Below are 15,574 nucleotides of genomic sequence, written 5' to 3' on the forward strand. Positions count from 1 at the left end.
TTTCTGCTGCGGATGTGCTCTGATTCGCCCTGTGGCTAATCCTCACACACGAAATAAGAGACACTTCATTTAATTCCAGGGATGAATAAAATCAGTGTAGAAATTTTTGTATTTTGGAATATGGATTTCAGCATGGAATTCACAGCTGAGATCCACCTCAAAATACTGACTTGTGAATATACCCTTAAAGGGGTTATCCAACCCCTATAACGACCCCCACCCAATGCCCAGGCCCCTCGTATACATTATACTTACCTGCTCCCTGGCACCCACTTTTCTCTGGATCACAGCACGGCCACAGCGTCACCCGCTATGCTAGAGAGGCTCGTCCCAGTTGTGGCCTGCTATTGACTGCTCTCCCCATCGCCAGATGTTTCGATCCAAGCGATGGGGAGATGTAGCGCCAGCCATGCAGGGATCTGGAGCAAGGTGGGTGCCAGCAAGCAGGTAAGTATAATGTAGACAAGGGGACCAGGCATTGGGGCTAGTCATTATAGGGCTTGGATTACCTCTTTAAAGTATTAGAACTTTAACTTTATTGCACAGCCCCTTTAATTTGAACATGGTTAAGACAATTCTGTGAACTAAAAGCTTGTTCACACCTGACATTATCATCCATCTCCAGGATCTTTTGGGACTAAAGGTCCCTTTACATGAGACAATTTAGCAGGTGATTGTCGGCAAGGAATCGTTTCTTCCTGGCAAGGCCTTGCATGTCAGTGTAGGAGACCACATTTACTTGCAGCGATCTCCTCCACAGTATGGGGAGGAGTGATCACTAATGCCATCACTTGTCCCCATAAAGAATCATTGTTTGCCAGCAGCAGAGGTTATTTAGACTGCACGATCTGCTGCCGCCAAACGACGATTAAGGTGTCCGCATGAAAGATGCGATTAAGGCCTCATGCACGCGGAGGTGGGTCGGCAATCCATGGCCGCCGGCCGTGTGCACCCCGCATCACAGATGCAGACCCATTCACTTGAATGGGTCCGCAATTCCGGAGATGCGGAACGGAGTCACGGAACACTGGAAGCACTACGGAGTGCTTCCGTGGTGTTTCTTTCTGTGGTTCCGCACCGCAAAAATATGACATGTCATTTTTTTTTTTTTGCGGCGCGGACATACCACGGACCCATTCAAGTTGAATGGGTCCGGCCCGCTGCACGGATGTTGCCGCACAATGGCCGTGTGCATGAGGCCTAACTGCTCTTTTATCAGCAGCACTTTTACACCGCCAGATATTCACCAACAAGCATTCCTATGAACACTTGTTTGTTTGCAATTATCTGGTTGATTCTCAGCCTGTGTAAAGGGCCCTTAAAGGGAACCTGTCACCGGGATTTTGTGTATAGAGCTGAGGACATGGGTTGCTAGATGGCCGCTAGCACATCCGCAATACCCAGTCCCCATAGCTCTGTGTGCTTTTATTGTGTTAAAAAAAACGATTTGATACATATGCAAATTAACCTGAGGAGTCCTGTCCCTGACTCATCTCACATACAGGACTCATCTCAGGTTAATTTGCATATGTATCAAATCGTTTTTTTTTTACACAATAAAAGCACACAAAGCTATGGGGACTGGGTATTGCGGATGTGCTAGCCGTGATCTAGCAACCCATGTCCTCAGCTCTATACACAAAATCCCAGTGACAGGTTCCCTTTAAGGATTCACACATAAACAATGCAGATTTTCTGCATGAAATCCACAGCAGAAAAGGATTGACCAAACAGTTTTTTGTTGCGGAAATGCTGCTGTTTTGAAGCAGATTTCAGCAAAGGTTTAAATCCACAATAATTCCCCCCCCCCCCCCCAAGCATCAATTGACATATATCAAATCTGCACCACAGCTCAGTTTCTGCTGCAGATTTTTTTCTGCAGCATGTGGATGAGTTTAAGGCCCCTTTCACATGAGTGAGTTTTCCACGCGAGTGGAATGCGTGACATGAACGCATAGCACCCGCACTGAATTCTGACCCATTCTTTTCAATGGGTCTGTGTACATTTTTTTCACACATCAGTTCTGCGTTGCATGAAAAACGCAGCATGTTCTATATTTTGTGTTTTTCACGCAGCCCTGGCCCCTTAGAAGTGAATGGGGCTTCAGTGAAAAACGCATTGCATCCGGAAGCAAGTGCGGATGCAATGCGTTTTTCACTGATAGCTGCATCAATGTGCATTTCACCCGCGTGAAAAAACTGAACCACTGAACGCAATCGCAGACAAAACTGACTTATCTTGCTTGCAAAATGGTGCGAGTTACCCTGATCGCACCCAGACCTAATCCGTCACGCTCGTGTGAAAGAGGCCTACATAAACTCTCATACACCTTGTTGAAACTGTAAGAACGCCTTCATACATGGCAGATTTTGTTGCAGAAATTTCTGTAAGGCATTTGCGGATCTGCAATACATGGGCGCCGTTCCGTGGGCACTCCGCATCACGGATGCGGACCCATTTACTTCAATGGGTTCGCAAATCCGGAGATGCGGAACGGAAGCACAGAACGGAAACCCACGGAAGCACTACAGAGTGCTTCCGTGGGGTTTCGTCCCTTACTTCCGTCCTGCAAAAAGATAGTACATGTCCTATCTTTTTGCAGAACGGCCGGATCGCGAACCCATTAAAGTGAATGGGTCCGCGATCCACTGCGGCTGCCCCTTGGTTGGTGTTCGTGCATTGCGGGCTGCAGAACGGCCACGGGGGACACAGAAATGGCAAAATGGATTCCATTGATTTCAGTAGGTTCCATTTTGTCCCAAAATAGGTTATCCTTTCACCATCATTGTCACATTCTCAAAGACTTCACAAATGCCACCATTGTTAAATGCCTCACACCTTGTGATGTCTTCTGTGAGCTGAGCTGGATCAGGGGGATAAAACTTTACCGTGAAACCAAAAGTCCAGGGACCACCTGAAGAAACAAGTAGAGCTGGTTAGATGGATAGGCAAACTGGACGAGGAATATAACGAGTAGAAAGAAGTGTATAGTTAAAAGAGACATCAGCAGTAGAAAGAAGCAAACATGAAGATAGTTGTGAAAGCCAAGAGAGATGTCCAAGAGGTGAAGGTAGGGTGAGAAGGGAATGCCACGTGTGAGTTTTAGCACTCACTTCTGATCTGTTTTTTTATTTCCTTGGAAGGATCCAGCCAATTCTGTAAAACCAAAGTTACAGCAATGTTAGTACAGAAGAATCATTCAATCAATCGCTGCTTGAGGTGTCTTAGCATATCTAAGTACACACATAAATGGGGTCAGCTAAGGGCTCCTTTACAGTCTCCCTCCAATGTGGCACAGAAATGCAGGGAAACTGATGCCAGAACTGATGCTATATATTTCTATGGAATAATTCACATTATCCGGCATACTGGGGTACTGGTACTATCCGGTATGTCTGTGAAGGTTCTTATTCACCCAGGTCATGATATACCAGTAGTAATTAGTCAGAACAACTGGGATGTTTTATGTTTTTTTTCTTGAATACGTTTTGCTTGTCATCCGACTGGTTTTCTCAATTAGAATGGCTTGTACAAGAAATCTCCATCATTAAATACTAGCGACTCCTGCTTCAGTCATGAAGGTAAGACGTTGATTGCATTTTCATGACTGAAGCTATTAGATGGGATAGTTTAATCCATAGAGAGCTGTTAAAACAGCATTGTAAGTGCTAACACCTGTGGTCAGGACCTGTGGTCCTGTGTACAAAAGGACACTTGTTTGCTGACAGCGAGATTTGCATCTTGGGCTACTTTCACATATGCGTTTTTGCTGGAGCCAGCATGGATCAGCAAACCGCTTCCGTCTAGATAATACAACAGACAGAATGAGCAGATCCGGTAGTATTATCTTTAAAATAGCCATGACGGATCTGGCACTAAAACCATTGTAAGTCAGTGGGGGTCGGATATGTTCTCTTTTGTGTCCGAGAAAACGTCTTGCTCCACATCCCATGCCGGACAAAAAAAACACTGCTTGCAGTGGTTTTCTGTCCGGTATGGGAATGCAACCAAACGGAACGGAATTGATTCTGGTGCTGTCACGGCCATGGCTATGACCGTGACTCTCAACCGCATGCGATTGTCAGCGGTTTTGTTTTGTTGTCAATCACAGGTGAGGGCAGTGGTATTTGCCTCACCTGTGGTTGCCGCTGACAACGTATGTATGTAGCAGCTTTCCTGCTGTGCATGCGGTTGCACCTAGCAACCTCTATGTTAGGTGTAAGTATTGTGTTCACTGTGTTGTATGTCTGTGTGCACTCTGTGTAGTATGTGTGGTGTGCACTGACACCATTCCCCTCACTGTGGTTGTCCGTGGCAACGTTTGCTGGTATTGTGTACATGTGGTGGCACTGTCCCGGCCTTCGGGCTGACTCCCAGGACAGGGTTGCCATCCATGTCATTGCCAGCGGCAACAGCCACAGTGTGTGATGTTTGTTGGACACTTCCCCTGTATGTTTGTGAGTTTCCCTTCTGTGGTGTTGGAAGGGTTAACTCCCTTCCCAGTGTGTGTGATGTCACTGGGTGTGTCCTTCCGTTGGGTGTGGCTTCTTGGCCTATATAGCCTGGGCCTTTTGTATGGCTCAGTAGGTTGCTTCAGCCTTGCTAGCTGGAGCAGCCTCCTGTGTTGCTATCTGCCAGTGAGAGCCACCACTGTGGTCATAGGTCTAAGTTTATGTTTAAGTTTGCCTGTGTGTTTATATTGTATGTTATATTCTGTTGGGACTTTCCTTTGTATTTGGTGCAGCATACGGTTCTGGATTCCAGTCTTCTTAGGGATCCAGTCAGCAAGGCTGTGGCAGGTTGGTGGAACTTCTTGTTCGCCTGCCATTCCCGTATAGCTGTTTATGAGTTCCCCTTTTCCCAACAGCTTGGCCGTTGAGACTCCTGCTCCTCGTGCCTAGGAGGAGTAGGTCGTCTTACCCAGCTCCTAGCGCAGGGATCTGCGGAGGGTAAGACAGGGCTCCGAGGTTCCTGCGCATGGGTCCTCCTACCTTTAAGGTCGGCCCATGCAGGTTAGGAGTTAGGGTCAGGGTAGGGACGCTGTAGGAGGTGACCTGCTCCCTATCCTGTTCGCATGGCCGAGTAGCCTTTACAACACCTGGCATCGCACGGCTGAGGATTTTCCCCATCCTCAGCCGTGACAGGTGCACTCTGTTCAGTTCAGTTTTATCCCCATCGACAATGAATGGGGACAAAACAGAAGTCTTTTCCTCCGGTATTTAGATCCTCTGCCTGATTTCAATACTGGAAAGGGAAAAACGCAGATGTGAAAGTAGCCTTAGACACAGAGGAGGACAAGTTCAACAGAGGTGATAAAGAAGATATTTGTTAAATTAGAGAAACCAATCTTGAATAGAGATGGAAAAGTGTAATGTCTACCACTTACCATGCTGTTTTAACACCTCTTCAGAGGCAGTTTAATCACACCTAATAGCTTCAGTCATACAAATGCTATCGACATCTTACCTCATTGACTGAAGCATGAATCGCCAATATTTAATGGCAAGAATTTGTCGCACAAGCCATTCTAGTTGAGAAAGCCAATCAGATGACTAGCGAAATGTGTTCAAGGAGAAGAAAATACAAGTTTAATTGCTCAGACGTTTTACTACAGGCTATGGAGGCCCAACTGGTCATATCAGTTGTGCCTGGCTCTGACAAAACAAACAACCCACTGCTACTTGTGTGCCCTGCGTAATTCATTAATCTCATTTATATTGTTACTAGTAGTTGCACCATTTTTATAATTTCCTGACAAATCTAAATTAAAAGGGTCCTTCCCTTTGCACTGTCCCTCTCTGGTAGACGTGTCCCCCAACAATAAACTAATCAAAGTGCATCAGCTGTAATCTTCGAGGAAACCCATTTAAATTCCCTGCTGCGCCACCACAGGGACAATGAAGAATTACACAGTTTCCATTTAAGTCAATGAGCTACCCATGTAAAGCATGGACATGTCGGATCCTCCAGAGAGAGTAGCACTCTTTGTAGCCATTTCCTACTTTGCCTAATGGATGATGGTCCTAAATGGAAAGACTTCCTCCCTATTAACTCAGAATTTTCATGTGAAAGTAGGTTTTCGAAATTGAACAGCCCTTTTAAGACAGTGAATAGGAAATTAGGTGTCATCTGGACTGATGAGGTCACTGGTCAGCACAGGATATAATGATAATGGAGGGTGACCAGATGTTAAGTGCATCCGGTCCTTCGAAGAGTACACCATTTGGTGGTCTCAAGTGAGGAATATACTGATCACAATGGGAAGACCTCTACACCCTCTGGTAATTTTGTTACAAGCTTAAGAGCATGTATAGCGGTTCTGAGTCCTAGTCTATTTTGGAAGTACCTCTTCATTTTTTTGGGGGGGGGGGGGGGGGTCTGGATTTTATACAACCTAGTTTTTTGGAGGCATCAAGTATAGATAATGGCATAATATAACAGCTAGAAGCATAACGAACTGTCTCGTTACAAGCGCACTCACTTGGATTTTACAAGCATTACCTTCTGACTGTCAGTGTCACAGAACGTAAGACCAAAGTAATCTTTCTCCAGCAAGTTGAGGTGTTCACATATTGTATCGAACAGGACCTGCCCCCTGGCATGTTTCTGAAAAACAAGAAGCCAGCAGACAAAGGAGCCGTCACAATATTGATCGGAGCCGTAAATTATTAAGTCATTAAAATTCTCCTCTTCCCTTCGTTTAACCCCATAAGGACTGCAGCTATGTCTTACCTCTATTTCACATTCATAGTTGGAAGAGTCCAGGAGCGTCACAATACAAACTGTACTTTTGGGTTTTCTAGACGTTTTCTGCGGTGATCTCTGATTGTGAGAGGGTGTTGTTCTGTCTTGTGCTATATCAAGCCTCTCTTCACTCTACAATTCACAAAGATAATAAGTATTCTGTTAAAATCAGAAACATGCAAAAACCCATTACAGAGCATGCAATTTGGCATACAGAGGCGTCTTAATTTTTGCAAACAGCACCAAGATCTGAATACTTTTGTAATTGCATATAATTAAAAATTTAGTACAGCCACTGAGTCATTCACTGAAATCTATCTGATTAGCGCCACCTGCTGTTTGTTCTTTTCCTTATGTCTTGTCCAGCTCACTGAGGTGGTCGTAAACGCTGAGTTTAAATCTTCAACTGTCACCAGCCATATCTGCTGTTAGAAGCTGTTGCAGTTACAGGGAAAGAGCTGCAGCAGAAAGGACACGCACCCTTAGCTGCAGTAGAGAGGACACGCCCCTGAGCTACCAGCCTGATCTAGCATAACAATTGGAGCGGGGAGATCTCTGGATCTCTGTGAGGTACAGGGCTGGTTCTAGCTTTACTAGAAAGTGATTTTCGTGTACTGTATGATATTCCAAAACAGCAAGAAGAACCGTACAAAGAGCTGTACATCCAATAAGTAAAATCAATTAATCTTTACTGAAAACCACAAAAGCTAAAATAATGTATACAATAGAAACCTTATGTAGGACAAAATATGTCCATACACAAACATGCACATTCAGTCCCAAATGCAGACAATCAGAAATAACCATACAAACCCAAGCACCCATGTCCCCAATGTTCCCATAGAGCACAACCGAAAATGTGTGTCACCTCGAGCCATCTGCATCACATTACCCCTTGCCTCCAGACAGGTGATTATTATGTTTTTGATTTTATTGGGTATATAAATGTGAACCACACTACATTTTTAGAGACCACTGAGGAAGCTGGGTGTTCCCAGCAATAAGCATGGGGCGAGGTAGATGTGCACATTTTAACCAGGACACTCTTTATCACTGTGGGTGTTGTTATTTATTATATTGCATTTTGATGTCATGTTTTCAACTTTGTATCTTTATTAGGAATCATGCTTGGGTTTGTCCGATTATTTTGGATTCTCCACATTTGGGACTGAATGTGCACATGTTTGTCTATAGACATTTGTCCTTCACAAGGTTTCCATTGTATATTATATTTTAGCTTTCGTGAAATGGGATTGGTATTAAGGTCTGTTTGCTGGAACTCCATAATTTTAAGGAGTATGCCCCCTTGTCATCTTGTACAAATGTACTATATGATATCTCAATTTCAGTTTTTACATCAGTCATTGCATAAGCCTTTTAGAGAGAACCTGTCAGCATGACATTCAGCATGTTATGGAGCAGGAGGAGCTAGGCAAATTGATATATATCTTTTTGTGGGAAAAGCTTTAGCAAAACCTGTAATTTTTACATTTGAATCGTTGCTCTTCCTGACTTCAGTTGTACACGGGGAGGTGTTGTCAGTGATTGAAAGCATTCTATGTGTAAGTATGTACAGTATATAGAGATCACTGATAGTTTTTCACAGGGGTCATCTTATCACGTATTGATAGCATTTTCTGTGTAGATGTACATTCACAGATAGCCATCAGTCGCTGATAAGTTGGCCCCTGTGTACAACTGAGCTCACAAAGAGCAGAGATTTAAATGTATAAAATTACATGTTTTACTGAATCTTTTCCCACAAAACTATATATCCATTTACTCAGCTTCTCCTGCTCTATAACATGCTGCTTACAGATTGCACTGCATTTCGTGGTGACAGATCCTCTTTAAAGGGGTTATTGCACAATTCAGTATCTTTTTCATTGTATAGGTCATTGAGGAGGTTATAAAATTACTGAACATCACCTAGAGGGCCTGTCAGCTCTCCTGACATATATTTAAAGCCTCATTCACGTTAATGCTTGTATTTTCATTGTTCTGCACCATTATAGGAGACGCATACTGAAAATAACATAAGTGCTGGAAAGGTACTAATGGGGTCCGTCAGGTTTCCGTCATGCTCCCTGACATTTTACTAGACATAACACTTGCATGCTGCCCTATTTTGTCTTGCTTTTTTAACAGAATCTTCAACAGAGGCCCCTAATAGAGCTTCTGAGGCAGATGTGAACATGCCCTTAGCTAATACTTGCATTCTTCATAAAGTAATAATATTGGAGGATATTTCCATAGATCTTTGCATTTTGCCGTTACTCTGTTATCCCTCCTGGTAATATATTACCTATTGACAGCTGGACCTAAGCTTTCCTTTTGTTAATAGGTTTTATCCATAAACAGTCTGATACTCTCAGCATCGCTTGGACTGTGCAGAAACACATCCCAATGAAAATGAGAATTATGGCACCCAGTTATTCACATATTTCCAGAGGAATAAAAGAAGGATGCTCCATGGAAGTAAAAGTACTGTATTTACTAAAATAGACAGTCAGGAGAGGTGACAGAACCTTTGTATACTTACATCCGCAGCTCTCCTTAAATTCTCATTGACTCCTGACCGGTCCACATTGTTAGCAGGGGTTTGCGGGGTGTCGTGGGGGAGTAGTGCAGGATTATGTACCCCATCCTGGGCATGCCCATCTGCGCCAGGATTGAGTTCAGTTTCAGCCCCCACCTCTGTGGTCATTGTGACTCCTCAGATTATTGCAGGCTGCAAGAAAGGAGAAAGGGATTGTTCAGTACAAAATGGAAGTGACTTCAGTACAACACTGCAGAATATACTGGCCCTATAAAAATAAATGCAGTTATATAAAAGTATATCCCTATATAACACGGGCACCCAGAGCGAGCCACAACCTTACTGAAGACTCACCTCCTCCGCATTTCCCAGATATTACAGTCATCCTCTGACCTGTTATATGTGAGCGGCCTGTCTACAAACACTCACATGTAAATTCCTTTTCCTGCACTAGAGGTCGGCAAACAATGAAGAAGTCCTTCAAAAAGTGATCTGAAAGTCATCAGAAGCGTAACTTAAAGATCCTAGGGCCAGTGCAAAATCTATAACAGGGCCACTCACCTACAATTTGCATTCTACAATTATGATGTCTTATGTGGCAGAGGTTTTTTTGGGCCCCCTCAGGCTCCTAGGCCTAGTAGCGACTACTACCTCTGCACCCCCCATAGCTGATTGGTTATGTATAATAACCAATATAATAATGTAACAATTATTACTAATATTTACAACCATCTCAATAGAAAATTTGTATTGTCTGATAATCTGCAGTCAGGAGATCACTGGACATTATATAGAGACCCAGCACTGTCTGATCCTGTCCTGATAATCTGTATTCAGGAGATCACTGGACATTATATAGAGACACAGCACTGTCTGATCCTGTCCTGATAATCTGTAGTCAGGAGATCACTGGACATTATATAGAGACCCAGCGCTGTCTGATCCTGTCCTGATAGTCTGTAGTCAGGAGATCACTGGACATTATATAGAGACCCAGCACTGTCTGATCCTATCCTGATAATCTGTAGTCGGGAGATCACTGGACATTATATAGAGACCCAGCACTGTCTGATCCTGTCCTGATAATCTACAGTCAGGAGATCACTGGACATTATATAGAGACCCAGCACTGTCTGATCCTGTCCTGATAATCTGTAGTCAGGAGATCACTGGACATTATATAGAGACCCAGCTCTGTCTGATCCTGTCCTGATAATCTGCAGTCAGGAGATCACTGGACATTATATAGAGACCCAGCTCTGTCTGATCCTGTCCTGATAATCTGTAGTCAGGAGATCACTGGACATTATATAGAGACCCAGCACTGTCTGATCCTGTCCTGATAATCTGTAGTCAGGAGATCACTGGACATTATATAGAAACACAGCACTGTCTGATCCTATCCTGATAATCTGTAGTCGGGAGATCACTGGACATTATATAGAGACCCAGCACTGTCTGATCCTGTCCTGATAATCTGTAGCCAGGAGATCACTGGACATTATATAGAGACACAGCACTGTCTGATCCTGTCCTGATAATCTGTAGTCAGGAGATCACTGGACATTATATAGAGACACAGCACTGTCTGATCCTGTCCTGATAATCTGTAGTCAGGAGATCACAGGACATTATATAGAGACCCAGCGCTGTCTGATCCTGTCCTGATAATCTGTAGTCAGGAGATCACTGGACATTATATAGAGACCTAGCTCTGTCTGATCCTGTCCTGATAATCTGCAGCCAAGAGATCACTGGACATTATATAGAGACCCAGCTCTGTCTGATCCTGTCCTGATAATCTGTAGTCAGGAGATCACTGGACATTATATAGAGACCCAGCACTGTCTGATCCTGTCCTGATAATCTGTAGTCAGGAGATCACAGGACATTATATAGAGACCCAGCTCTGTCTGATCCTGTCCTGATAATCTGTAGTCAGGAGATCACAGAACATTATATGGAAACCCAGCGCTGTCTGATCCTGTCCTGATAATCTGTAGTCAGGAGATCACTGGACATTATATGGAAACCACCAGTATGCATTCTGTCACTAGGCTGTACAATAAACTCCACTGCTATGCAATCACTTCTTGATAATCTGTAACCTATATGCTATTAATATTTAGTATTATGGTGCACTGCACATATGAAAAGGGATGAACATACATAAAGCAAAACAAGTACAATAAGCGTGAACAAGACAATTAACAAACTGGCACAGAAGGAGAAAGGACCCGGCCCGTGAGGGTTTACAATCTGCGTGATACATATATAAGTGGTTCTGTCATTGAATATATAAGTATTCTTGATTCATGTCAAAGACTATAATAAGGAAACAACTGCCTTGAATTTCGGAATTTTCATGCCTTGTTCTTGTGCTGTCTTTTACCCCAGATTGGCAAAGCAAAAAATATCTTTACTACACCCACACAGATGTCTTTGCATAGCCGGGTGGGGGTGTGAAAGAACAAGATCCCCCTCCCCCCCTTACCCATCCTTCTTAATGCATGCTGCAGTGGGAGCATCACCGTCACCGGCTGTGCTGGCTGACACCTCCCATGTATACATGTATACGGTGCAGTGCCTCTCTACCCCCATTAGTGAGCTCTGCTATTGCTCATTTCACTTTGTGCTGTTTTCCATCTACATACCCATCTTTCTTCATGCCTCTTGCTTATCCTTCAACCTACCACCCATTTTCTGCCAATTGTTTTTGATTCTCCCACGTCTTTTTTTTTTTTTTTTTTTCTATTAGAGTATACAGCATTTTGTGCCAAGCAGGGTGTGAGGTGAGATGGCGGTCATTCATCACACCCAAACCTCAGGCAGTTCGTTATGGAAGAACTATGACAAATCCTCACATAAATCCTCATCTTTCTACACATGTAATGTTAGCAAGGCATGGGGAAAGAAAAATTAGCACAGTGCAAAGCGTTAACGCTATCCAGCCCAATCACCCCATATATCCCTATTTTAATTAAAGTTATCAACCCCTTACAAGACACGTAGATGTCTGCCATTTGCATGGAACCAGAAGAAAGGTCCAGAGGTCCAAATCTCTATTTTCCACAGCTAGGAGCACCTACAGTAGGTAATGAATCCTAATGCGTTTTTATGTTTCTGATAAGGCGTCCTTTTTGTAGCCAATAGAGATAAAAAGCCACTTATATAGCACTAACATAGTCTGCAGCAGTGTACAGAGATAGTTGTCATTCACATCTGTCCCTACCTCAGGCCCCATTCACACAACCGTGGGGCCCACCCTGCCTGTGTTGCGAACCTCAAACCGAGGGTCTGCAAAACACGGGAATTGGCCGTGTGGACTATGCATAATGGTGCGGACCCATTGATTTCAATGGGTCCCCGATCCGCAAGATGTGTCCTATCTTTGGCAGCGCAAAGTCGTGTGTTTCCGAGTCCATGCCTCTGCGCTGCAAAGGATCGAACATGTTCTATCTTTCGCCGCATCTTGTGGATTGTAGACCATTGAAGTCAATGGGTCCGCACCACAATGCAGAGTGCATACAGCCGGTGCCCATGTTTTGCTGACCCGCAGTCTGCGGTCCTCAATGTGTTGTGTGAATGGGGCCTCAGACACATATAGGGGCCGATTAACCTATTTGAATCTTTTTCGAGCATGGAAGGAAACTACACTGAACAAAAATATAAACGCAACACTTTTGGTTTTGCTCCCTTGTTGCATGAGCTGAACTGAAAGAACATTTTCTACATACACAAAAAAAACATTACTATCAAATATTGTTCACAAATCTGTCTAAGGCCTCGTTCACACTTCAGTGTTTGGTCAGTGATTTCCATCAGTGATTTGTGAGCCAAAACCAGAAGTGGAGCCTCCACAGACATGAGGTAGAAGGGAAAGATCTGCTCCTGTTCTGTGTTTAGATTTGCACCTGGTTTTGGCTCACAAATCACTGATCAAACACTGAAGTGTGAACAAGGCCTAAATCTGTGTTAGTGAGCACTTCTCCTTTGCCAAGATAATCCTTCCCACCTCACAGGTGTGGCATATCAAGGTGCTGATTAGACAGCATGAATATTGCACAGGTGTGCCTTAGACTGCCCACAATAAAAGACCACTCTGAAATGTGCACAGTTTTGCCTTAATGGGTGGGGGTGGGAAAACCAGTCAGTATCTGGTGCGGCCACCATTTGCCTCACGCAGTACAACACATCTCGATCGCATAGAGTTCAGGTTGTTAATTGTGGCCTGCGGAATGTTGGTCCTCTCCTCTACAATAGCTGTGCGAAGTTGCAGAATATTGGCAGGAACTGGAACACTCTGTCGTATACGCCGATCCAGAGCTATCCAAACATGCTCAATGGGTGACATGTCCGGTGAGTATACTAGCCATGCAAGAACTGGGATGTTTTCAGCTTCCAGGATTTGTGTACAGATCCTTGCAATATGGGGCCGTGCATTATCATGCTGCATCATGAGGTGATGGTCGTGGATGAATGGCACAACAATGGGCCTCAGGATCTCGTCACAGTATCTCTGTGCATTCAAAATGCCATCAATAAAATGCACCTGTGTTTGTTGTCCATAACATACGCCTGCCCATACCATAACCCCACCGCCACCATGGGCCACTCGATGCACAACGTTGACGTCAGCAAACCGCTCACCCACACGACACCACACATTGTCTGTCATCTGCCCTGAACAGTAAAAACCGGGACTCATCCGTGAACAGAACGCCTCTCCAAAGTGTCAGACGCCATCGAATGTGAGCATTTGCCCACTCAAGTCGACGAACTGCAGTCAGGTCCAGACCCCGATGAGGACAACAAGAATGCAGATGAGCTTCCCTGAGACGGTTTCTGACAAATGGTGAAGAAATTCTTTGGTTGTGCAAACCGATTGTTGCTGCAGCTGTCCGGGTGGCTGGTCTCAGACGATCATGGAGGTGAACATGCTGGATGTGGAGGTCCTGGGCTGGTGTGGTTACACGTGGTCTGCGGTTGTGAGGCCGGTTGGATATACTGCCAAATTCTCTGAAATACCTTTGGAGATGGCTTATGGTAGAGAAATGAACATTCATTGCACGAGCAACAGCTCTGGTAGACATTCCTGCAGTCAGCATGCCAATCACACGCTCCCTCAAACGTTGCGACATCTGTGGCATTGTGCTGTGTGATCAAACTGCACATTTCAGAGTGGTCTTTTATTGTGGACAGTCTAAGGCATACCTGTGCAATATTCATGCTGTCTAATCAGCATCTTGATATGCCACATCTGTGAGATCGGATGGATTATCTTGGCAAAGGAGAAGTGCTCACTAAGGCCTCTTTCACAATGGCGTGTGCGGATCGCAAAAAGATAGGACATGCTCTATCTTTTTGCGGAACGGAAGTACGGTTCTGTAGGGTTCCGTTCCGCACCATTCCGCATCTCCGGATTTGCGGACCTATTCAAGTGAATGGGTCTGCATCCGTGATGCGGAATGCCCACGGAACACCACCCGTGTATTGTGGATCCACAAATGCGGTCCGCAATACGGCAACGGGGCGCACACGCCAGTGTGAAAGAGGCCTAAGGCTACTTTCACACTTGCGTTCAGAGCGGATCCGTCTGGTGTCTGCAGAGACGGATCCGCTCCTATAATGGAGACGATGGGATCCGTTCAGAACGGATCCGTCTGCATTATAGTTTAGAAAAAATTGTAAGGGCTGTTTCACACGAGCGGATGCCGTGCGTGACATCCGCTCCGTGAATGACAGCCAAGACCCGATGCAGACTGCAGAGGCACGGAGCATTAACATGACTGATAACGCTCCGTGCCTCTCTGTGATCTCTTTACTACGAAATCCCAGTGAGATAAAGTTGTCATTGTGATTTCGTAGTAAAGAGGTCACAGAGAGGCACGGAGCATTATCAGTCATGTTAATGCTCCGTGCCTCTGCAGTCTGCATCGGGTCTTGGCTGTCATTCACGGAGCGGATGCCACGCACGGCATCCGCTCGTGTGAAACAGCCCTTACAATTTTTTCTAAACTATAATGCAGACGGATCCGTTCTGAACGGATCCCATCGTCTCCATTATAGGAGCGGATCCGTCTGTGCAGACACCAGACGGATCCGCTCTGAACGCAAGTGTGAAAGTAGCCTTAGGCCTCTTTCACACTGGCGTGTGCGCCCCGTTTGAAATTGAGCCATATTGTGTCAACTTCAAACGGATCCGTCCCCATTGACTTACATTGTAAGTCTGGACGGATCCGTTTGCCTCCGCACGGCCAGGCGGACATCCGAACGCTGCAAGCAGTGTT

The 15,574-nt window shown here is 44.8% G+C and overlaps 1 protein-coding gene across 4 annotated transcripts in view; it reads right to left on the reverse strand.

Moving 5' to 3' along the window:
* EPB41L1 (erythrocyte membrane protein band 4.1 like 1) overlaps positions 1-15,574 on the reverse strand; it is a 169,475-nt gene that overhangs the window by 83,054 nt on the left and 70,847 nt on the right. For all 4 annotated transcript variants that reach the window (XM_044296862.1, XM_044296861.1, XM_044296859.1 and 1 more), the window contains 5 exons: positions 9,288-9,476; positions 6,734-6,877; positions 6,503-6,607; positions 3,115-3,157; positions 2,840-2,915 (listed from right to left, as the gene is read on the reverse strand). In XM_044296862.1, the coding sequence (XP_044152797.1) occupies positions 2,840-2,915; positions 3,115-3,157; positions 6,503-6,607; positions 6,734-6,877; positions 9,288-9,452 (533 nt within the window). In that variant the 5' untranslated portion in view covers positions 9,453-9,476. The remainder of the gene's footprint in view (positions 1-2,839; positions 2,916-3,114; positions 3,158-6,502; positions 6,608-6,733; positions 6,878-9,287; positions 9,477-15,574) is intronic.

Source organism: Bufo gargarizans, chromosome 6 (genome assembly GCF_014858855.1).
Source record: "Bufo gargarizans isolate SCDJY-AF-19 chromosome 6, ASM1485885v1, whole genome shotgun sequence".
NCBI classification, from domain to species: domain Eukaryota; kingdom Metazoa; phylum Chordata; class Amphibia; order Anura; family Bufonidae; genus Bufo; species Bufo gargarizans.